This window comes from Mizuhopecten yessoensis, unplaced genomic scaffold, assembly GCF_002113885.1.
Source record: "Mizuhopecten yessoensis strain PY_sf001 unplaced genomic scaffold, ASM211388v2 scaffold10209, whole genome shotgun sequence".
Classification (NCBI taxonomy): Eukaryota; Metazoa; Mollusca; class Bivalvia; order Pectinida; family Pectinidae; genus Mizuhopecten; species Mizuhopecten yessoensis.
In genome coordinates, this window is record NW_018408433.1 from 447,727 (window position 1) to 473,310 (window position 25,584).

At 35.5% G+C, this 25,584-nt stretch overlaps 2 protein-coding genes across 5 annotated transcripts in view; both read left to right on the forward strand.

Moving 5' to 3' along the window:
- The window catches only part of LOC110459755 (cardioacceleratory peptide receptor-like), a 130,007-nt gene that overhangs the window by 62,594 nt on the left and 41,829 nt on the right, over positions 1-25,584 (forward strand). For both annotated transcript variants that reach the window (XM_021512172.1, XM_021512171.1), the window contains exon 2: positions 4,310-4,445. In XM_021512172.1, coding sequence (XP_021367847.1) covers positions 4,310-4,445 — 136 coding nt within the window. The remainder of the gene's footprint in view (positions 1-4,309; positions 4,446-25,584) is intronic.
- Positions 14,715-25,241, forward strand: LOC110459754. Of its 3 annotated transcripts, XM_021512168.1 has the most exons (3): positions 14,715-14,836; positions 16,422-16,494; positions 22,539-25,241. In XM_021512168.1, exons 2-3 carry the CDS (start codon positions 16,429-16,431, stop codon positions 24,465-24,467), a joined length of 1,995 nt encoding a protein of 664 aa, XP_021367843.1. In that variant the 5' UTR covers positions 14,715-14,836; positions 16,422-16,428; the 3' UTR covers positions 24,468-25,241. The 3 variants fall into 3 exon arrangements, with proteins under 3 accessions (XP_021367843.1, XP_021367844.1, XP_021367845.1); XM_021512169.1 differs by lacking the exon at positions 14,715-14,836 and having other exon boundaries at positions 16,368-16,494; XM_021512170.1 differs by lacking the exons at positions 14,715-14,836; positions 16,422-16,494 and adding an exon at positions 16,708-16,806.

The window sequence follows — 25,584 nt, forward strand, 5'->3', positions numbered from 1 at the left end:
GGAGTTTGTCTGTTACAGCCCGTAACGTTTCACACTTCGGATATCCCCCGTTAGTCGTCTGGTGCCACAAGTGCCATTTGATGTGTACAGAATAATAAGTATCGGTTTCATACGTTATTGTATACATATACAATTGTGCTTTTATTCTTGAATATGTACAAAAATAATAAGATATCTACTTTTTTTAAGAGGAAAGGGAGTACTTAGCTATAACAAAATGTCTTTTTTTGCTCCGATGAATTTTCTTATTGACAATAACATGACTTATTGTTTTTAATTGATGCTCTTCTGGAAGTAGCTGATTGGTGTATATAACCATATATATATATTGAATAACATTCTAATTATTAATTGGATGATCAGCTTGCCAACTCCAAGAACTCGTTGTGTAGACTTCGTCAGACATTAACCTAGGAACAAATCAGCCAAATAGCATGCTTCAGGGCCTTTCAGTTAATCAGAAAAAGTCGTTTAAAGGTTTTAACAAATTTGATCCCTATGATCTTGAATATGGGTCAAGGTTATTTCTTTTCGCAAATTTGTCGGGCTTCATCTTTGAAACTTAGTAGCCAAATATCATGCTGATTAACTGAAAGGCCCTGAAGCATGCTATTTGGCTGATTTGTTCCTAGGTTAATGTCTGACGAAGTTTGCGAAAAGAAATAACCTTGACCTGTATTCAAGGTCACAGGGGTCATATTTGTTAAAAGCTTTAAACGACTTCTTCTGATTAATTTTAAGGCCTAGAAGCATGATCTTTGGCTATAGGGAAATGAGATTTTTTTTTCTCTTATAGAAAGAAAGATTAACCTTAGCTGATTCCCAAATTGTTGTATCAAATAATTATCAAATTGCTATGATAATATTATTGGTATGTTAGCATCGAGTTAATTAGACTGCACACATTACTTTTAATCATAAATACTGATGTTTTGCCTGTAGCTTAGTTTTAGATCACTTTTAAGGTTACAAGTGTGAGATTTATACTAGGTGAGCGATGCAGGCCCTTTGGACCTCTTGTGTTTTATTTTAAGAAAACATTGAAATCCGAAGTTTTGCAATAAGGACAGCAGATCAATTTCGCCTCTTAATATAAATTATGTTGATAACAATAGGTTTAAGTAGTAGACACTGAATGAAAAGTAAATATAAAAACCGTTATTGCAGGGGAGGGGAAAGGGAGGGGCACCAGTGTTAAGGTTTTCCAGTTAATTCGAAAAACCTATCACAGTGTATCAATTGAAATCGACTGGACTATATTTTATTGATTGCACAATGGACATATCTGTGTAGCTTTTTTCGAAACGAGAATCATCTAAACCGCTATAAAGGAGTTCTCACAATGGGGAAACAACCCCTGACCGAATCGTACTGTTTTACGGGTTTCCGTTTATTATAAAGAACCTCTTCTGACTCATCAGACTCGTATAATCCTTACTGGCGAGTTTTTGTCATCTTCCTCATTACTCAAGCTGACATTCATCCCGTCCTTCTGATCTAATTTGACAGTCATCAATAACGAGGCTACATATCTCTTTCACGCGATCTACGTTAGCTTCAAAGAGTGAATCTTGAAATATATATTCTTGTATGACCGTAAATGAGCTGTGTACTCTTCAATAACGGGATGTGATTTTTCTGCGTCGCTGATATCAATTAAGTTTCTCGTACTTCCCCATGGTTGCTCATCAGTCAACTTGTTTTCAGTTTGAATTAATCTTGACAGTAGTCTAGCAGAAATTATTTACAGTCGATTACTGGTGTTTGTATATGTCGAGTTTCTTGTTTCATTTGATATAGTCAGTTTTATAAAAACGCTTTTGTTTCTACCTTTTAATGGTAGCCCAATTTGTCAACTAGTTCCTTCTTTCGAGTTATAAGGTAAACCATTTCTGCAATGTAAACAAAATAAAAGGCAAGCGTGACATCAAAATTATTTATGTTTATTTATAAGGAAAAGTTTTCGTTTTTAGTAAGATATTGTGATACTTAAACCGTTATTCATAACAATATCACGATACGCTTAATTAATCGAGTGTACCGCTTCAACCAAGATTTTCACATTTAGGGTTACTTACCTGTGAAGACAATGTGCGACAATATAAAAACAACACCAATCTATTTATTCTGCTAAAGATCCCCCCCCCATTTGTTGACAGTTCAGTGTATGAAGAAGCATATAGGATATAAGTATTTTAACGGAATTAATAAAACAAAATAACAATATCGAGTGCTCGGGTTTATTTAAAAGTCAATAACGTTGCATATTATCGACCCGGGACCATCCAACTTATAATAGAAAAATTTCTAGGCCCAGTGCAAAAAATTTTAAGCTTACTGAATCGCTTATGCATATTTTCAAACCGATATGTTATTATAAATACCATAAAAGCCACGAATATGTTTGGAACATTTTGTTTGTTTTTGTCAGATAAGCTGTTATTCCCTTACATGTAGTTTCAGCTTTGAATCAGAGAACTTTATTAGAAAATGTTACATGCATGTTTGGCGCACAAAAGTCGATACGCTAACTATTCTTTCCAACACTGGGTCAGGATCACAGACCAACGTGCTGAAAATAACGCGTGGTTTGCAGAGGATGCCGTTATAAGGTTTATGCGTTTTACTAGGTTTCTCCGACACAATTTAAAAGTGTTACGCTGTACTCGGTAAACATACCACAGCTTCTCTTATGGTACAATATCGTCTTTTGAAGGAATTAAAATTATCTCTCTATTAAAAGCCTCTTCACCTACATAAACTATCTAGCAAGATAATTATTTGACAAAAAGTAATTGAGTGTCGGACAATCTTGCGTTAGGATTGGCCAATTAACATAAAGTTACACTTCTAAGTCGGCGGATATTTGAGGAATTGCTGCTGCGTCACGTACCTTCGTGACTTGTTGTCTTGTATGAATACTCAAAATATGTCAATTTGTAATTCGGGAATATTGCTTTCCTCGTTTACTGGATAAAGTTTAAATCAATTTGCATTCTCAATATGTCAATTTAGTTCAACACGTAAAAAAAGAAGCAAATGTATTTTTGTTTATGCAGCCGGAATAGGAAGTACAGTAAAGTGAAAATTAACATTATTTTTACGTTTTCCTGATTTATTTTGTTTAGCCTAATTTGCAATCCGTGTGATTTCATGATTCGGAGCGCTGAGTGCTTTTAATTTAAAACGTCCAACTGAAAGAGTGATAACACTCAAAGTAATCTAATTAAGGTAAATTATTCTTTAATTTGGGTCTATGGTATAGGAAATTTCGACTTCGGGAAGGTGAAAAATATAATCCTATTGTTAACAGAGCTTTTATTATTTTTTGTTTTTATAATTTGGCGGCCATATTGAAATCTAATTGTTTTTCTCTTTACACAATATTATGAAGAATTTTCATATTATTTTCTGTACTAATTGCATCATTTATCCTTGTTTTTCACATCGTCTCTGTGTACTTATAATCCATTTCCTAATGCAGTCAAATTATTTATGTTATGTAAAAAATGTGTCTGTTTCAAGTGTGTTGACCAATGTCCGGCCAATTATAATTCGATGTCAATGCTAAAGCAACTTCCTTTCTTAACAGCATGTGAATACGTTTCATGCAAAGTGAGCACGAGAAAACCTTGAATGAGTTTGCATTTCAGAGGTCATGCGTTACTATATAAAACAATATGTTAGTTTGCAATTACAATATACAGGACATTTAATTATTACATACACGCACACGTTTTGATTTAATGATACAATTTTGTACACAGTTAAATATATTTCGATTTTGGGCAGGTGAAAGATTGCTGTCACCGAACAGGAGGGTTTCTACTGATGTATGATTTTGTATTGCCCTAAAACATTTTTGTGGTCATAGTTCCGACAAGATACTAGATTAGGATCGTTTGTTTCGTTTGCCTCACGGCAGAAACAGAGTGGACTTCCTACTAGATTTTTATGAAAAAGATGGCCTTTTAGTGAACTTCATTTCATTCTGAGTCTGGCATGGTATATTTGGCCTATTCTAGTACCGCAGAAGTAATATGATTCTTTTTGAAGTAAGTTTCTGTTAAGATATAGCTTTAGTTTTTTATGGATGCGTCATTCCGTATGGCTTCAGGGAGTTCATTCCATAGATTGACAGAAGCAGATAGGAAAGATTTTTGATATAAATTTGTTCTACAATGTACATGTCTAAATCTATTTGCGTAAATACGTTAAATGATGGCATCATTTTCCATCAGGGAAGGGATATTCATATTTTAAATATTTTGTTTTAATTCTGGCTATACATACATATCTTTTGTTTCAGACCCAACAAGTGGCGTTCCTCTGTGTGCTCTTTGTCCTGACTGTGACCGCTAACTGTATCGTCCTCGCTCTCATTTACCTCTCCCGGAAGTTGAAGTCACGTATGAATATGTTCATCGCCAATCTCGCATGCGCAGGTATGTTACTTATGGGGTATTATTGTGTCTAACGTCATCTTCAAAGAAATAAAGAATGTTTAGCCTCATCACTAGATGCATAACCTCTGGGTACCGTTTGTTTGTATAAATAACATTCATTTTGTCATGATGCAATAAGATACCCGTATGTCCTCATTGATAAACTTCGACAAACGCTTGTACCAGAAAAGCGAATTTTCCATCATTGAAATACCGACATCATATCGGCGTTTTCCTGACAAAGAGTATCTGTGAAATAATTAAAGGGAGTTTAAAAGCTTTCCAATAATTTGAACCCTATTTTTTCAATTATCCATGGACTATTAGACAATGCAAGAGGAAAGCAAAACAAAAACTCAATGCCTCGATTAAATATGTCAAATCACGTTACTACAAACCAAAATTTGAGTTTTCCCTAAACTTTTGCATTTTTGCGAATGCTGTTTTCTTTATTTCAGCCTCCCGAGACATGTTTCAGCGTTTTTCAATTTCTTTTAGTTCCCAAATAAATTGCATTGTTTAAATTTGTCCTTGTTAATAAGAAAACTTTTAAAAATACCGTAAGGGTGAATGTACAGATTTGTTTTTGTATTGGGGCATTTTTTCTTATAATAAGCTGACAATTAGCTTCAACAAAATAATATCCAAAAAAAGGAAAATGTTTAGAAAGAAATTAGAGATGTCGTGAGTAAAATAGATGGTGTTATGATGAACATTATTTCCCGCTGTCTACAATAAGGATGATAAGTGCAGCACTGTTAAGAAGAGGAGATACTAACGACACCGCATCAGATAATTTTGCGACAACGTGTGTATCGATCTAAGGTGTCAGCTGAAATGAGTTCCCCAATTAGTGTTTATAACTGTAACCTCATTAAGAAGTATCTTCACCATTAATCTAAAAAGGAATATCGGAACCGATATCAATTATGCAAAGGTTATTGTTATTTCTTAGACACTCAATCGCTTATAAACGACGATGATCTATATCAATAGCCTATCTTTATAGCTTTCTAATAACTTGGCCATATTCATGACGTTCCAGAACATTCTTAATCATCCGCCTGTCTCGATTCATGGCAAATTTGTGGTTGTACTTGCTACGGTGATATTCCTGGATCTGCCGACTAAACCGCAGTAGCTAACGGAGAAAGACTAAGCATGCTCTTTCCCACTACAATAGACGATTAGTGTGGGCCTCTGCAGAATTGCCGGTTTCGGCCATGTCTCATGATTAGAGGACATTTAAGAACCAAATATTTAGCTGCTGTACCGTGGAAATATTTGGGATCTATTATTGTTCCTTTTCTCATCTCACCGCTCTAACTTATCGGTGGTGTCGCCCTAACCGCCCGTTTTCAGATGACCTCAGCTGTAGGGAGGACGTTAAACTTAAAACAAATGTGCTCAGCATATTATACTCCGAGACCCCGTAATCTGCATATGCTATAGTTACACATCATTATTAGCTCTCGTCCACCTGAATGCTCAAGGCTAAGCTGTTGTTTTTTGGGTTACTGTAAACGGACATTTTTTCGAACAATTTAATGTTTTCAATCACATTTAGTATCCTTTCTAACGATATGTGCAATAATCCTCTCCAAAGAGCCGTCAGTAATTGCAGTACATATTCTCCTTTACTGTATTAACAGGAGTCGTGCAGATTAGATTTTCTCTTGAAAAATCGTTCTACTGGGGCGAACAATGGATATTCACATAGGATTGTAAACATTGGAAAATGTTATTCATCATAATAGCATACATATTCACGATATTTCTCCGTTTCTCTAAAACCTGTTTTATTTGATTTGTTAGACAATGTATGTTACGGCGGTCAATTTGAGATTTTGTACCATATCTCCTGAAAAAACATGTACATTTGTTACTTATCCATACTTCCGTAGGCCAAAATCTAAGTTCTAGATAATGATTTGTTAGCGTCACCGTCTGTTATTAGTTTTAAAATAATTTATTGGGGCTAATAGTCCCAAATCTAAGTTCAAGATAATGATATGTTCGCGTCATCGTCTGTTATTAGTTTTAAAATAATTAATTGGGGGCATATTAAATAAATTGAATTACAAATTTTAACTTATTTGCAAACTTAACGTATACATCCTGACAAGGATGTTATGACTTGAACGAAAAAAATCAAAATCCCTCGTAAATATTTCTACGCAGTAACGGAATTGCAAAATTATTAATGAAAATGATATCACATTAAAATGTGACTGAATGATTGTTTATTTAATAAAAAATGATCGGTAGATGCTGAGCAACCCGACATGTTTATTATGGAATATAAGACTCTTTAATGCTCAGAGGCAACCTCGACTAACAGGGGTTACGCTCACCTATGCTCTAGAGAGCGTAGGTGAGTGTAACCCCTGGAAATCGAGGATGGCACAGGGGTGTAGGCTAGGGAAGTTCTCCCGAGAGGATCCTACACCCTTGGGCATAAGAGTATTTTCTCTCTTATTCCAACCACCGGAATAAGCTCAGATACCATGAAAATGCGTTTGGACTGGCCACCATTTTGAAAATACCAATCCCCCTTCTGAGCTTTTTAGACGAAAACGAATCAGCCAGCCGGATTAAACATATCCCATATATTCACAAACAGAGTTTGTACAGGAAAATTAATCACATCTTTCTAACGTGTACGGTAAATGTATCGTAAAAGGTTTTTAATTTCATCACCTCACCTTTTTCACATTGCGGTATCGTAAAGTTCCAAATGGTCACATGAAATGGGGTGTAAGATACAAATGTCCTACATCCCTTCCTTACCATGGACAGCTCTATCTTACACACAGGAAAATGAGAGAAAGTAATTTCTTAAATGTACTTAAAGTTGAATAGTTTGTTTGGTTATTAATGACACAAGCTTCGAAAGTATTTCATTATTCGTATGGTTTGTGAAAATATAGACTAAACATATTGGATTGCTAGTTCTTGCCGTATGATTGTGACAAATGAAAGAACCATCTTGTAAGCACATGATTTCTGTGGTGTCCTCATGCTTTTGTGAATATGTCAATATTTACAATTGTCATAAAAATGGACATATAAGCGAGAACATGTATGTACAGTGTATTTATCCCCAACCCCTGGATATGTTATAAAAAAATGGATATATTCGCGAAGACATGCTTTTGCCAAACAACAGGAAGAAATTAAAAAAAATAAGTTTTTTAATTTGTGATTGTTTCGCAACGCGAATTCGATCTACTGTCAATTGTGTGATATTATTAATTTAACCCAGTTTAAATAATAATAAAATTATTTGCTTTTTCACCTACGATGTTTACATAATACTAGCATGTTGTCAGAACTAGGGATACGTTAAGATGTACTTTTCTGCGTTCATGTTCTATTTTGTTCATTTTAATGGCACCTACATTGACACTCTTCGACCTACTTCTGTTCAAGTAACGTTAATCCCCAACGAAACTTTTGTTTTTGTTTTGGATTAGGGATGACCTCCGTTGCCTCTGATTGGCTCATACAATATCGGTTATAGTTAGAGTTACAAATGGTCTTATTCTTGATACTTTGTGGGTGTGATGCATATGGGATATACGTTGAGCTGAATTGCCAACTTTTAACATTCATGATTCCTTATTGCCACCATGGTCTTTGATCGGTTGAGACAGAAGCGGTTATAACTTAAGTTGTATGCAGTCGGTTATGAGGGAATGATTCATTGGGGATTATGTGATTCCTATAATTAGTATTCCTGTGGCTTGTAGATCTTTTTACCATAAAATAGGAACACTTGATGGGCTATGTCAAATTTTCTGTTGAAGCGCGTTGTTTTACAACATTCGGATTATGTCTGCCGACTCACAAGTAACAAATCAACGTTTGATGGACATCGTACTTTGTATCCTGATGACAAAATTAATGAAGATGCATTAATCATCTTCTTTAATCCAAATTACAAATCAGTGTGCTTCCGAATGCGAACAGCGGCTTGACATTTTGATGAAAAGCTTATCACAAGTACATTTCCTTTGGGAGCGCAGTGGTTCAGTTGGCTTTTTTCTGTGTCTTTGGTGGGATTCAATATTCAAAACACAGAAAACATCAATATTAGTGAAAGAGTAAAACCCCACTTTGCTGACACCTGAATTGAAGTATACCATCTTATGGCTTTTAAAGACTGGTTTACCGTTATCTAAATATCATTATTTTAATGAAGATTAAAAACAAAGAGAAAAAAACAGAATAGTGGTTTGCACTAAAAATTGATGGAACAAAACTATGGCAAACTACTAACAAAGGACAGATTTATAGGGATGCCCTTGATATTGTGCAAAGCAAATAAGACTTAGAATTCATTCCAAACGGAAGAGTAAACGTGTAATTTCTCAGCAATGACACGCCTATGTCATATCAAGGCCGGAGCAATACAAACGTATATTTTAACCATTTTGCACCCTACCAAGCATAATCAAAAACGTCCATATCAATATCGCTATATAGGAAATATAATTGTTCCCGATGATATCATGATGGTGTCCACAAGTATTGCCCATAGTCTTAATCAATTGGCATTTCTGGAAACCCTGTCTTGCACGTTGTCCGTAAACAATCGACATCAGTCACAGAACTAGAGGTTCTCCGACGAGTGATGGTTGTTTGTGATGTTTATCTATCTCGAATTATTTTTCCAATGGTATAAAGACAAAAAGTTTACCGAGTGTTTTTTACAATTTAAAAATTGACTAACGATATTTAGATACACATGATTATGAACCATCACGAGTTTGGGGACCTTTCCCTCACAATGTTGAGATAATAGATCCAAAACATATATAAATATATACATAATATATATTTTCTCCATTCGAAACAACACTTGCCATGAACTATGACAGCGCAATAGAAGATGACGCCGCAAAAACATTCTTACTTGACGTCATAACTAGAAGATTGATCATTAAAATAACGTCTAGTTGTCACAACTCCTAGCATGTTTATACGATCAGTTTGGGAGTAATGAAACTATATTCTTTCCGATATCAAATTACCAGCAACTTGTAAACACCGAAACTATCAATAAAGGGAATGTTCACGACTGGATAATCGAAATCGTTACGATTATGGAAGCCCTCCATGATAAACATGCTGCAATCAAACCTAAACAGTAAAAGAGTATTTAGTAACTTTGATTTAAATTTAGGAGGGTATACATGCGTACGTTTGATGAGTGTTAATTGCTACTTAAAGATACGACGTCCTCGAAATATCGTTACGAAATCATTGAAAATGTCTGACTGGCAAACTGCCACAAAATGCCCATACCACTAGTTTTCTCTTATTTATAAACCCCCTGTTTCAAACAAACCGTTTAGAACGGTTTAGAATCTCATTTTGGCCTCTACCATCATCTATGGATCCTAGAAGTTCGAAACAGCTTTAAGTGCAATCCGTAATCTATTTTTTATTGATTATAATAATAAGCATTTGATATACCGCCATATCTAGCTGGAATAAACCACTCTAAAAGGCTTTACAGTACAAAGGTATACAATTTTTACAATCAATGAAATTAGCATATACATTATCCAATACAATTTTGAGGAATTCGCAGGAGCTGCCTTGTCACGCGCTTACTACCACCTGGCTAATATCTTCCTATGTGTGTATACCTGCATGTGTGCTGGATATGTATTGTGTTCTGTTTTACAGTTGGACCGTGCTTCCAACGGTATAGTGTATAGTGCCACCTCACTTAAACGCTACAGCAGATATCCGCAACATCAACTCACGACCATTTTATACTCCACCTGGGTTGTTAAAATTGTATGGGTAGGAGAAAAACACTTTCTCTAAATATTACATGTGTACGACGACCTCGAGGATCGAGCCCCGGCCGCCTGCGTGGAAGACCGAAGTGTTAACAACTCGACCAATCCGCCCTTTAAGGGGTTTAAGTACCCCTTCTATTTCAACAGTTGTTTTGACCAATTTTTTATGTCAATTATGGCTCCAAATATCAAACGCTGTATGTTACAGTACAGTTTTTAATTGGCATACTGTATCTATTACCAAACCATACCAAACCATATGTGTATCTTAATGTTTTCTGCATCACATAATTATGCACATTTCATGAATTCTTTCTTCAAATCCAGTTCAACAGGTCCTCAATCAGCTATAATAATTAACAGAATAACTCAGTCCTTCTTATTTCTTTATGACGTCGATGAGGTAGCGAATCACTATCCAAGAGTATTACGTTGTAATAGTGATGATCATCTCCAACATGGATGTAATGAAAAAGATTTGGTTTCCTTATTTGAACAGAAATGGCCTGTGGCTCATGTGGTCTTCCCAACATAGCCTTTTCGGCAACACTGAAGAACGACTCCCGCGGCCACCTATGGAAACACTTTGGATCTTTATCTATTTGTGTTCCTTATTTACTATATCCCTTTTTTTGGTGATATTTTCCGAAATATATTATGTTATGTATCTTAATTCCAGCAAATGTTGACGTTTAAGTTTGGTCGTACCTCAATGTGGTCTCAGAATGGCTTCAGCATCATTCGACGTTGTCGCGATTTAATCTTAGCTGTTACGATGACTTTAAGTACCTAGCTAGCAGAGCAGAATTATGTGTACTGACATTTCTACGCATGCTTATTAAAATGAAATGAATTAGGATATACCACTCCAGAAATGTATTGTGCCAAAATTGTAATTCTTAGCAGATAATTATCACAAAGAGACCTGGTTGTTTTTATCATATAATATTTGTGACTTTATCATGAAATATATAATTAATCTTCACCAATCTTGAATCTTGAATTATAAATATTGCACGATTAAACCAGAACCAAATTAGCAGCGCCTCATGTATTTTTGTAATATATGAAGAGTCCAATTTCAGAAATAAGGGTTCGTATGCAGCTCCAATATATGTATATTCAAAAGTTACGTATAGTATCTTATTATTTTTACCGTTTTACGAATATAACACATGGAAGTGTATATGCAGTTTTACTGTTATCTTTTATTTACAAATTTACGACAATTATCAAAGGTGTTAACTTATTTTTGTTTTCCTGGTATTTATAAGTATCTTGTTTTGTTCAATATATGTATGCATGGACTTTTTAGAACTTCTCTGACACTAGAAGATAGATGTACCTGTAACACATTATTTCTTTTCCGTAGTAGAGTGTTATCGCAAATCAGAGGGGAATCCAATTTAAATTTTAGTTTGAAAGGCATAAATTAGCTATGCATAACTAAAACATACACCAAATTAACTCCATTCTATGAAACCAATGACATACAATGCATAAGGTGTATCTTCGTCTTATGTTTCTTATCAGAAATATTTACTACAAAAACAAATCTAGTATTTCTTTAAGAAAGTAAGTTACAAATGAGAATGGAACTAAAACCAGAAGAAATAACACGACTTAATTTGTGTCATTTTAACAGTTTTTAAATTGTTACTTGTTTGTTTTGTTTTTGACTTGTTGTAACACTTCACCAAGACGTGTTTACGATTGACATTTTCCAAGAAGTACAAGAACGAAATTCCATCGGGAAGCAGGTGATTGTGAATCCACATAAACTAGCAGAATTGTTTTGATGGAGTTCCTCTTCACGCTTAAAGTACAATTTATTTAAGTGAATTGCCCTATGGCACACCTTTTGTTTTTATTGCCTGAACACGTTTGTCATTTTTGAAATTACACTTCGATTTAATGGAACAATTTCAAATGTAATGACAGTTAATATGCATCTTATTAAGATCTAACCTGTTGAGTGTGCTGCTGTATGAAATATTATGAAATATAACACAGATAGATGTAGTATATTTTGTTGTACGTTACACACATGCACGCATTCACAACATACACGGAGGCACGTCCTTTAATGACCTTAGCTGTTAATAGGACGTTGATCAAAATAAAACCAAACCAAACTTGCGTTAAAATATCGACATTTTTTTTATGATGTTCTTAGCTTGTTCAGGTTCGGGGAAAGAATAGACCTGCTGCATCCCGCTGCATGTCATAAGAGACGATTTATGTCGGGTCCCGTAAAGAATTTTTTTTTTCATATTTATCGTCTGTTAAAGGAACATAACAGAAATCAAAATTTATCTAAAGCCCCTATAGCAATACTTTGGATATATATTTGTTTGACCGTCTACACTTCTCTTTAGGCAGTGTCTCTCTAGGCAACCATCTTTATATGACGAGCTTTTGCGATTATACTAGCCCTTGATAGCAGTGTTGTGGTTTCGTTGGCACGTCCGCTGTTTGTGCACGTGCCATTTGTTGGATGTGACCGAAATTAACATGACAGGAGTCGTTGATGAGGCAGAAGACTCTTACACTTTCGGAACACCTGGTGCTACTCTCGTTATCCTTCTCAAGGGTAGTTGTGATTAGTGCTGATATTTTGACGTAGTTTCATCGATTTTTAAACCGTTAACAACAAATTTTGTAAGGTCAATGTAGCAAAATAATAAGAATCAATGCGTAGACAACAAATTATACTGTGTAAAACCGAAAATCGGTGAATGGTATCCATGCTATAGAAAAAACCGTCAACATAGGTTATCTTTGCCACTAAGTTTTAAATGACATTAACGTGAGTTATTGCCTACACCAGAAGCCCATTAAATGTAACAAACCAACTTGTAATGAAGATACAAATATGACACTTATATCACTTTTTTGTATGGTACGTGTAATTTCATTACATGGAGAAATGCTTCACTGTCAGTTAAAACAAATAAAATAGAGAAAGCCTACCAAACCAAAGCTTACTATTTTTTACGCGTATTTTAGAATAATGTTTTAACAGGATGGGCTGTCAACGTGATTGATATTTATATTATATGAAACACTTGATTTATCGACTATAAATGATAAAAATGATCTTTCCGGTCATCGTTGACGAAAACTGTCTCTGGTGGGCAGATTAATATGTCAGTCACTTTAACAGCTTGTAAATACAGACGTATATGTTCATTGTATGGCAATGGCAAAGCGATAAAATATTTTTTCTTCATTATAGTTATCTTCTATATCTAAGACAAATCGCACTCAATAAGTGTGTCCAATATAGAAAGCCTATCAGCAGCGTAGTGAAAATAGTATGATAAGACAGGAAATATGTCCTGCAAGCGACGTGTGGGAACTAGTTTCCTTTGACATATATGTTTGCGTGGCCTGAACTGACAACATTTGTTTGAGGAACAAGGATGATATATTGGTTTTGGAAGATCTAGATTAATACATTAATTCTTATAAAAGAAACCGTATTGTGAAAATATTTTCAACATAACAGCAGGAATTGTCCGTGACAACGAGTATTGATAGCGAAGGCGTTGCCAGGAGGGTAACATTTGTTAGCAATTTTTAAAAGAGCATATTACATCCTGATTTAACATAAGGTTTTATCAATCTTGTAAATAAATGACATAACATGCCGTTGGTGTTGCCGATGTTATATAAAATTCGCATCCTTTACATATGTAAATAATGATCGTCGTCCTGAAGTATGCATTTCGGATTGGCACAACACCCTTTTAGACTAGAAAATATTACTTTACAATAGATAACTAGTAAAGGATTTGGCTTTTGTTCTTTGTCAGTAAAACAAATTTTAAAACAAATCTTCTAGACAAGCTTCATCAATATAGTATTCAATGGAACCTCTTCTCTCTGTTTCTGTTAATGTTCCTTCATAGTCTGGTAATCTTACATTGGGGATCCAAGTGATTCAATCAAACTGTCTATGGAGTCAGTCTAAGCACTTTTCTAGACTTTCAAATTCGTTTAGATGTTACATCATACATACCACATGCCGTAGAAAAGAACAAAACTGTGAAAAGGGGAAATGTACGGAGCCCGTTAACTGACATGCTACACACTTATTTTATTTCGTTTTATCGAATTGTTATTTCGTTTTTTCGAATTATTATTTCGTTTAAACGAATTATTATTTCGTTTTTTCGAAATATTATTTCGTTTTTTCGAATTATTATTTCGTTTTTTCGAATTATTATTTCGTTAAAACGAATTATTATTTCGTTTTATCGAAATATTATTTCGTTTTTTCGAAATATTATTTCGTTAAAACGAATTATTATTTCGTTTTATCGAAATATTATTTCGTTTTATCGAATTATTATTTCGTTTTATCGAAATATTATTTCGTTTTATCGAATTATTATTTCGTTTTAACGAATTATTATTTCGTTTTTTCGAAATATTATTTCGTTTAAATGAATTATTATTTCGTTAAAACGAAATAATATTGACGGCGTCTTCGGAACTCTTCTGCTGCGAAAACAACTAAAGCTATTACACCTTGCTTGATCAGGGACGGACGGACGGAGTCCTTTGAAGGTAAAGTTGATATTAAGTATGTAAACTTGTACGAAATGTATATAGATGTGAACTAGGCCTACAGTGCTTGTAAGTTTTGTGCTTTTCAGAAATCGTTTAGATATTAACCAATGACCAGGTCTTTTTATGAATATTTCACTTGATCAACCCTAATTTTCTCGACAAGCTATTCACTAATTCAGTACAATAGGCTAGGCCTACTGGCCGTTTTCGTTTATCGCATTCCAAACGGTTTGACCAGATTTGTTCGGTTTATGAAATATCGACAGACCTAGTAATTTGATGTTATTTTATGTCAAGTCTTGACAGAGATTTTCAAGGCCTGTATTGCCATTTGCAGGTCCGTCAGGTCGTATCCCTGAAATGATCAAGTCTAGAACAGGCCCCGCGCCGGTATTCGGATGATTTTGTTGTGTCTAATACGGATGACTGCTGTCTTTGTGTACCGATAAACTCAATATCATTGTTCTTCAGGTTAAATCTACCACTGAACGAGTTATAAAGGCAAAGAATAGTTTCACTTTTTGTTTTTACATTTGGAGTATTCTCCCTTCTATATAGAAGATGAAGCATTTTTTTCTGACTCTGTGTAACTTCCACTGTCAGGATTTTCATACATTTTTTGGCCAATAACTGGACACTCTTTAAGATGAAATGCTTTAATTCTTAGATGGCAACATTGATAGTGCAAGCTTTGAAATATAAAGGTTCTAAGTTTGTTTGAATCTTCAAATGCTGAAAATTTCAATTTTTAACAGGTTTTTTTATTCCATAAATTGTATTTTAACATGCATATATGTGATGTACCATGAATACTTGAAAAGAGTTTAAAACATATCTTTCAATATTGGCAATGCTTACAACTAATTACCCTTTCCTAGCAGACACACCCTGTCTCATCTGGATTTACCTCACCAACACACTAATCCGAAGAAAACAAATCAGAAACCAGAACTGTCCACATCTTTGGAGATGCTTTTCAACATAAACTCCATCCTCCTAAACCCTCAACAACACAACTTTCACACATGCTTCAACATATTAAAGGACAGCAGCTAAACGACAAAATTCTATAATACTTTCCAAATGTGGTTATTTCACCCCCTCCCTAACACCAGCCCAATCATATACTTTTTCACACACAGTGACACACACAATCCTGTGATTATCATAGACATTTTTCTGACAAGCCCTTTACATCTTTAACTTTTTATGAGTCCCATTACTAAGAAATATATAGTTGGTCTTCAGAAAGTTGGTGAGTACGAAAGGAAAAAGATGAGTCCAGGACTCAAATATCTGAGTCCAAAACATTACTGACCATCACAGTATTACACACATGCATACCCAGTAGCTAACTGGAACATATTTCCTGCAATACCAAACCCACTGGATTTTTTTCATCCTGATCATGAAAGACATTGTTTTGTTATTATTGTTATACATATATGTAATTTTATAACTGTCCATGTCAAGATGATACATTTTCTGTACTGAAAACCCTCTTTCAAAATATGTTAGCAGGTACACTGTATATTTATGGCAGAAATATATAAAAGTTTCATTCATATTTTTTATTTTCCAGATACAGGATGGAAGACTTTTTAAAAGATCGAGGAGTAGAAGGAACCATCATTAATAAAATGAAAGAAGAAGGTGTAAGTAATGTCTTTAAATCAGAAAAAAAGTCTGACTATCAAGGAGTGAAACAACTTGGTAATGGTAAAAGTCCAGGATTTGTTGAGAAATGTCCTTTTTAGAAAAAACATTGTTAAAAAACATTGTTAAAAGGCTTCATTTCATCAATATGGGAAACTGACCCCTACTCCACCACTGTTTTGCCCTAATTTTTTTAACTCCACATTTGATTTCTGTTATTTAAAGATATAGAACCATATCTTAAAGTAAGTTAAAAAAACAATTGATTAGATTTTTTTTTAAATGGTTGATGGCTTCATTTCACCATTATGGTAGAGTGACAATTTCTTTGTTGAGATATGAAAGTGTGTTTATATTTATGCCTGGACCATTTTTTTGGTCCAGCTACTGGGCCCGGTAAACAAGATTTACAGATGACCCGTGAACGTGGTAAAGTAAAGGTATCTACCAGGTATTTTCGCTTACCTGCCCAGAGGGCAATTGAACTTCTGCCATGGCGCAGCGTCCATCGTCCATCCATCAACTTTTCCTTTAAAACACCACTAGTCCTGAATGACTAAGAGGATTTTAGTTAAATTTGGTCTGGAGCAGCCTTGGGCGAAGGGCACTCAATTTTGTATAAACGTGAGTGTGGCCCCCAAGGGGGCAGAGGGGTGGTGTAATGTGGTAATGTAATGTGGTAGTGTGATATGGTAGTATTATGTGGTAGTGTGATATGGTAGTGTACTGTTATGTGGTAGTGTAGTGTAATGTGGAAGTGTGATATGGTAATGTGATATTGTAGTGTGGTGTGGTAGTGTTATGTGATGTGTAGTGTTTTGTGGTGTGTAGTGTTATGTGGTGTGTAGTGTTATGTGATGTGTAATGTTATGTGGTAGTGTGATATTGTAGTGTGATGTGGTAGTGTAATGTGGTAATGTAATGTGGAAGTGTGATATGGTAATGTGATATTGTAGTGTGGTGTGGTAGTGTTATGTGATGTGTAGTGTTTTGTGGTGTGTTGTGTTATGTGATGTGTAATGTTATGTGGTAGTGTGATATGGTAGTGTGATGTGGTAGTGTAATGTGGTAATGTAATGTGGTAGTGTGATATGGTAGTATTATGTGGTAGTGTGATATGGTAGTGTACTGTTATGTGGTAGTGTAGTGTAATGTGGAAGTGTGATATGGTAATGTGATATTGTAGTGTGGTGTGGTAGTGTTATGTGATGTGTAGTGTTTTGTGGTGTGTAGTGTTATGTGATGTGTAGTGTTATGTGGTGTGTAGTGTTATGTGATGTGTAATGTTATGTGGTAGTGTGATATTGTAGTGTGATGTGGTAGTGTAATGTGGTAATGTAATGTGGAAGTGTGATATGGTAATGTGATATTGTAGTGTGGTGTGGTAGTGTTATGTGATGTGTAGTGTTTTGTGGTGTGTTGTGTTATGTGATGTGTAATGTTATGTGGTAGTGTGATATGGTAGTGTGATGTGGTAGTGTAATGTGGTAATGTAATGTGGTAGTGTGATATGGTAGTATTATGTGGTAGTGTGATATGGTAGTGTACTGTTATGTGGTAGTGTAGTGTAATGTGGTAGTGAAGTGTGATATGGTAGTGTGATGTGGTAGTGTAATGTGGTAATGTAATGTGGTAGTGTGATATGGTAGTGTAGTGTTATGTGGTAGTGTAGTGTTATGTCGTGTGAAGTATGATGTGATGTGTAGTGTTATTTTAGTGTGTTGTGGTGTGTAGTGTTATTTTAGTGTGTTGTGGTGTGTAGTGTTATTTTAGTGTGATTAGGTGTGTAGTGTGATGTGGTTGTGTTATGTGGTGTGTATTGTTGTGTGGTGTGAAGTGTTATGTGGTGTGTAGTGTTATGCGATGTGTAGTTTTATGTAGTGAGTATTGTGGTGTGAAGTATGATGTGGTGTGTAGTGTTATGTGGTGTGTAGTATGATGTGGTGTGTAGTGTTATGTGGTGTGTAGTGTTATGCGATGTGTAGTTTTATGTAGTGAGTATTGTGGTGTGAAGTGTTATGTGGTGTGTAGTGTTATGCGATGTGTAGTTTTATGTAGTGAGTATTGTGGTGTGTAGTGTTATGTGGTGTGTAGTGTTATGCGATGTGTAGTTTTATGTAGTGAGTATTGTGGTGTGAAGTGTTATGTGGTGTGTAGTGTTATGCGATGTGTAGTTTTATGTAGTGAGTATTGTGGTGTGTAGTGTTATGTGGTGTGTAGTGTTATGCGATGTGTAGTTTTATGTAGTGAGTATTGTGGTGTGAAGTGTTATGTGGTGTGTAGTGTTATGCGATGTGTAGTTTTATGTAGTGAGTATTGTGGTGTGTAGTGTTATGTGGTGTGTAGTGTTATGCGATGTGTAGTTTTATGTAGTGAGTATTGTGGTGTGAAGTGTTATGTGGTGTGTAGTGTTATGCGATGTGTAGTTTTATGTAGTGAGTATTGTGGTGTGTAGTGTTATGTGGTGTGTAGTATTGGTAATGATGTGGTGTTTAGTGTTATTTGGTGTGTATTGTTATGTGGTGTTTAGTGTGATGTGGTATGTAGTGTTATGTGGTGTGTAGTGTTATGTGGTATGTAGTGTTATGTGGTATGTAGTGTTATGTGGTAGTGTATTGTTATGTGGTGTTAAGTGTTATGTGGTGTTAAGTGTTATGTGGTATGTAGTGTTATGTGGTATGTAGTGTTATGTGGTATGTAGTGTTATGTGGTAGTGTAGTGTTATGTGGTGTTAAGTGTTATGTGGTGTTAAGTGTTATGTGGTATGTAGTGTTATGTGGTATGTAGTGTTATGTGGTATGTAGTGTTATGTGGTAGTGTAGTGTTATGTGGTGTTTAGTGTTATGTGGTGTTAAGTGTTATGTGGTATGTAGTGTTATGTGGTATGTAGTGTTATGTGGTATGTAGTGTTATGTGGTAGTGTAGTGTTATGTGGTGTTTAGTGTTATGTGGTGTTAAGTGTTATGTGGTATGTAGTGTTATGTGGTATGTAGTGTTATGTGGTATGTAGTGTTATGTGGTATGTAGTGTTATGTGGTATGTAGTGTTATGTGGTATGTAGTGTTATGTGGTATGTAGTGTTATGTGGTATGTAGTGTTATGTGGTATGTAGTGTTATGTGGTATGTAGTGTTATGTGGTATGTAGTGTTATGTGGTATGTAGTGTTATGTGGTATGTAGTGTTATGTGGTAGTGTATTGTTATGTGGTGTTAAGTGTTATGTGGTGTTAAGTGTTATGTGGTATGTAGTGTTATGTGGTATGTAGTGTTATGTGGTATGTAGTGTTATGTGGTAGTGTAGTGTTATGTGGTGTTTAGTGTGATGTGGTATGTAGTGTTATGTGGTATGTAGTGTTATGTGGTATGTAGTGTTATGTGGTAGTGTATTGTTATGTGGTGTTAAGTGTTATGTGGTGTTAAGTGTTATGTGGTATGTAGTGTTATGTGGTATGTAGTGTTATGTGGTATTGTATTGTTATGTGGTGTTAAGTGTTATGTGGTGTTAAGTGTTATGTGGTATGTAGTGTTATGTGGTATGTAGTGTTATGTGGTATGTAGTGTTATGTGGTAGTGTAGTGTTATGTGGTGTTTAGTGTTATGTGGTGTTAAGTGTTATGTGGTATGTAGTGTTATGTGGTATGTAGTGTTATGTGGTATGTAGTGTTATGTGGTAGTGTAGTGTTATGTGGTGTTTAGTGTTATGTGGTGTTAAGTGTTATGTGGTATGTAGTGTTATGTGGTATGTAGTGTTATGTGGTATGTAGTGTTATGTGGTAGTGTAGTGTTATGTGGTGTTTAGTGTTATGTGGTGTGTAGTGTTATGTGGTATGTAGTGTTATGTGGTATGTAGTGTTATGTGGTAGTGTATTGTTATGTGGTGTTAAGTGTTATGTGGTGTTAAGTGTTATGTGGTATGTAGTGTTATGTGGTATGTAGTGTTATGTGGTATGTAGTGTTATGTGGTAGTGTAGTGTTATGTGGTGTTAAGTGTTATGTGGTGTTAAGTGTTATGTGGTATGTAGTGTTATGTGGTATGTAGTGTTATGTGGTATGTAGTGTTATGTGGTAGTGTAGTGTTATGTGGTGTTTAGTGTTATGTGGTGTTAAGTGTTATGTGGTATGTAGTGTTATGTGGTATGTAGTGTTATGTGGTATGTAGTGTTATGTGGTAGTGTATTGTTATGTGGTGTTAAGTGTTATGTGGTGTTAAGTGTTATGTGGTATGTAGTGTTATGTGGTATGTAGTGTTATGTGGTATGTAGTGTTATGTGGTAGTGTAGTGTTATGTGGTGTTTAGTGTTATGTGGTGTTAAGTGTTATGTGGTATGTAGTGTTATGTGGTATGTAGTGTTATGTGGTATGTAGTGTTATGTGGTAGTGTATTGTTATGTGGTGTTAAGTGTTATGTGGTGTTAAGTGTTATGTGGTATGTAGTGTTATGTGGTATGTAGTGTTATGTGGTATGTAGTGTTATGTGGTAGTGTATTGTTATGTGGTGTTAAGTGTTATGTGGTGTTAAGTGTTATGTGGTATGTAGTGTTATGTGGTATGTAGTGTTATGTGGTATGTAGTGTTATGTGGTAGTGTATTGTTATGTGGTGTTTAGTGTGATGTGGTATGTAGTGTTATGTGGTATGTAGTGTTATGTGGTATTGAGTGTTATGTGGTATGTAGTGTTATGTGGTAGTGTATTGTTATGTGGTGTTAAGTGTTATGTGGTGTTAAGTGTTATGTGGTATGTAGTGTTATGTGGTATGTAGTGTTATGTGGTATGTAGTGTTATGTGGTAGTGTAGTGTAGTGTTATGTGGTAGTGTAGTGTTATGTCGTGTGTAGTATGATGTCATGTGTAGTGTTATTTTAGTCTGTTGTGGTGTGTAGTGTTATATGTTGTGTAGTGTGATGTGGTTGTTTTATGTGGTGTGTATTGTTGTGTGGTGTGTAGTATGATGTGGTGTGTAGTGTTATATGGTGTGTAGTGTTATGTGACGTGTAGTGTTATGTGGTTTGTAGTGATATGTGATAGTGGTATGTGACGTGTAGTGTTAAGGTAGTGTGTATTGTGATGTTTGTAGTGTTATGCGGCGTGTAGTGTTATGTGGTGTGTAGTATGATGTGGTGTGTAGTGTTGTGTGATTTGGTGTGTAGTATAATGTGGGGTGTAGTGTTATGTGATGTGTTGTGTGGTGTGTTATGTGGTGTGTTATGTGGTGTGTAGTGATGTGGTGTTTAGTGTTATGTGGTGTTTAGTGTTATGTGATATGTAGTGTTAATTGGTAGTGTAGTGTTATGTGGTGTGTATTGTTATGTGGTGTTTAGTGTGATGTGGTAGTGTTGTGATGTGTGGTGTTATGTAGTGTGTAGTGTTATGTGGAAGTGTGATGTGGTGTGTAGTGTTATGTGGTAATAGTGTGCTGAGGTGTGTAGTGTAGTGTGCAGTGGTGTACTAGTTTGATTGTGAATAGTTAGATGTGGTGTGGTGGTTTAGTATGGTGTGGTATGGTGTGATGTGGTGTGTAGTATAATGTAGTGGTGTGATAGTTTGGTGTAGTTTGGTGTGATGTGATGTGTTGTGTTGTGGTGAAGTGTGGTGTGATAATATGTAGTTTGATGTGGTGGTGAGGTTGAATGTGGCTGTATCATGTTGTGAAGTGTGGTTTGATGTGGTGGCACCCTGTTGTACGTGGCGTGTTTGTAGTGTTATGAGGCCATGTTTGAGTAAATGCCTTCAGTTTAGTTTCTAGCCCTTTCACTTTCACTAACCTGAGTAAAAAAACTAGTATTCCTGGGTATCAGGGTAGTGGAATTTCACACCATGCACAAACTTACAGCTACATAGATATAGTATATACATAAAATACTTGTATCTGATCAGTGTTTCATTATTAAAGGAAAATACCATGTGACCCCATCATGTGTTAACTGAAATGTTTCACAGAAGGAAGAGTTTTTCTTACAATGTTGTGCTTTAAGTGAAACTTAGCTAACATACTTAGTTGTTCAGTTATAAATCAATGATGTTATATTCTTTATAATCATTACAGATTGACGAAACAGTTGTGTCAACTATGACAGCAGAACAACTTAGCAAGTACCTGCCTCGTTACGGTGACTGCTTAGCAGCAATTGCATTTTCGAAACAACATCCCTCAAGCAGCCTGAGTGAAGCATCTCAAAGATCCAAAGATCGAAGAATATCATTGCGTGACAGATTGCTTGCTAAGTTGCAAGGGAAAAAAGGTGATGAACATGTAAGAAGATCAGTTCCCCAAGAAGGAAATAAGAATGCCAAGAAGACTTCCAGAAAAATAGAACTTGGTTGGCTTCATACCTATGGAGCTTGTGGTACACTTAAACAAGTTAGATCACCAAATGGAGGAGGAACAAGGACTGTAGACATAGATGTAAATGCTACCATTTCAGAATTGTTGACTACAGCTAAAGGCCTTTTTTTCCCTAATGGGAAGTCAAAGAAAGGAAACGAAAAGGATTTTGATTTCTATGTTGCAAATCAAACTCATGAGAGACAAGAAAGTGACTTCACAGTCAAACAGATATTTGAGTCTACCAAGTTAAAGATACTTCGATTCTATCTGGTAACATCCCCTGCTGCTACTGCATCTACTGACAACAGTGCTGATAAGAAAACACAACCACAAAGCAAAGGAAACCCATTTCATTGCTTACCTGATGCTGATACCTTGGAGGAGTTCACAAACTCTTCAGAAAGTGGAGATGTTGAAGATTTATACAGCATGCGCTCATTTACAGATGATGATATTCCTAGTGAACTTCTTGAAGGTTCAAATGAAACTCTTTTTGACCCACTTCTGTTTGAACCACTTGAACAACAAGAAGAGGAAGAGTTATCAAATGTGCCACAAGCGTTACAACCATATATACAACAAGGACAACCAAATTCTCCACCTGCATCACAAGAACATGCACATTCATCTCATATTCAGGAACAACAGCAAACAACAGACCCAAGCATTATAACTTTACATAGAACAATGATTCAAGAGGAACTTATTCAGCACTTTAAGAATCCCAGTGTTATCAATGCAAAGTTATCATTTTCATTTGTCAATGAAAGAGGCCAAGATGCTGATGGAGTTTCTAGAGATGCATATTCAGGGTTTTGGACATCATTTCTGTTGAGAAATACAGATGGTGAAACATACAGAGTACCAGTGTTGACAAATGAATACAGCTTAGAAGAATGGGAAGCTATTGGCCGAATTTTACTGAAGGGTTATCAAGACCACAGGTATTTACCAACTGGTTTGGCACCAGTTTTCCTTATTGCTATAGTACATGGCGAAGATGTTGTGTCCCCACAACAGTTGAAGGATTCTTTTTTTAATTATCTTGCCCAGTCTGAGAAAGAAGTTCTGGAAGCCGCTTGTAGAGGATCTTTGTTTGATGAAGATGAATTACTTGGTGTACTTGACAGATTTCAGTGTCATCGAATTCCACAGCTGGAAGAGATGAATTCGACGGTTATTCAAATAGCTCATAGAGTGTTAATTCAAGAACCAAAATATGCATTGGATGCAATGAGGAATGTCAGTGGAAACACTCTCCAGTTATTACTACCAGACATTGCATCAATTAGTTCCATTTATACAAAACTGAATCCAACTGTTACCAAGGTGCTTGGCTTATTGCACGCTTCACCAACAACAAAAGAGGAAAATGCGAGCTTTGGATTCCTTAAGAGATTTGTGCGTGGCAGGAATAACGAACAACTGAAACAATTTATCAGATTTCTTACTGGCTCAGATGTGGTATGCGTTGATAAGATAGAAGTCACTTTTGTCCTTCGGTATGGTAAAGGAAGAGTCCCAACCATACACACATGCGGACCTACCTTGGAGTTACCATCGACCTATGTTAATTTCCCAGATTTCAGAAGTGAATGGGAGTCAATACTAAGCAACACAGACAGCATGGAAATGAGTATTGCATAATTTGCGTACAGTTTGCAAGTTTTTTTTATCTGATACAGATATAGCTCATAGTGTTAATTCAATTATCTGTGTTTTATGTAGACTTTAGCCAGAAAAACTACTGAATTACCTGGTTGGATTAGACAGACATGTATGTTATGACATGGTTATCCGACTTCTTTTCCCAGGTAGTCAGAACATGTATATTTTTTAGCTGATCTGGCAAGAAGTGTTACTTGGTGTACGAAGGACAGAAAATGACCTCTATCTTACTGATATATTTATGACATACTTATTTTATGGTGAATTGTCTGTCGTCTGTTTGTTATCCGTCTTCGTCATCCTTCAATTTTTTCTTTGAACGATTTCTTCTGAACTGCAGTACCTAGGTCCATGATATCCGGTCAGTAAGTACCTGGGACAGAGGGCTATAAAATTTCTGAAAACGATGACCTTGACATACTTTCAAGGTCACAGGGGTCAAATTTGTAAAACTCTTTGAACAACTTCTTCTGAATAACAAGAAGGCCCAGAGTAATGATATGTACCCAGTAGGTACCTGGTGTGAAGTAATATAAAATTCCTCAAATAAATGACCATGACCTACTTTCAAGTTCACAAGGCTCAAACTATGTTAAAAACCTTGAAATAACTACTTCTGAATAACAAAGGGACATAGAGCAATGATATTTAACCAGTAGGTTACTACCGCGAGGTGCTATACATTTTCCTCAAATAAATGATTTTGAAGTATTTCCAAGGCCTCAATGGTTAAATATATAAATATTTTTAAAGAACTTCTGAATAACCTGGAGGCCAAGGTTAATGATATTTGGCCTGAAGGTATATTGGATGGAGTGCTATATGCTTTCCTCAAATGAATGACCTTGACCATCTTTCAAGATCACAGGCATCAAATATTAAGAAGCATTTAAAACAACTTCTTCTAAATAACAAGGAGGCCCAGGGTGATGATAATTGGCCAGGAAGTCCCTGGCATTGAGTGCTAACAACTTTTCCAAAACAAATGATCTTAACCCTCTTCCAATGTCAAAGGGGTAAAATGTATTAAAAAAACTATAAACATCTTCTTTATTACATGGAGGCTCTGGATGATATGTCCAGTAGCATGATGGGA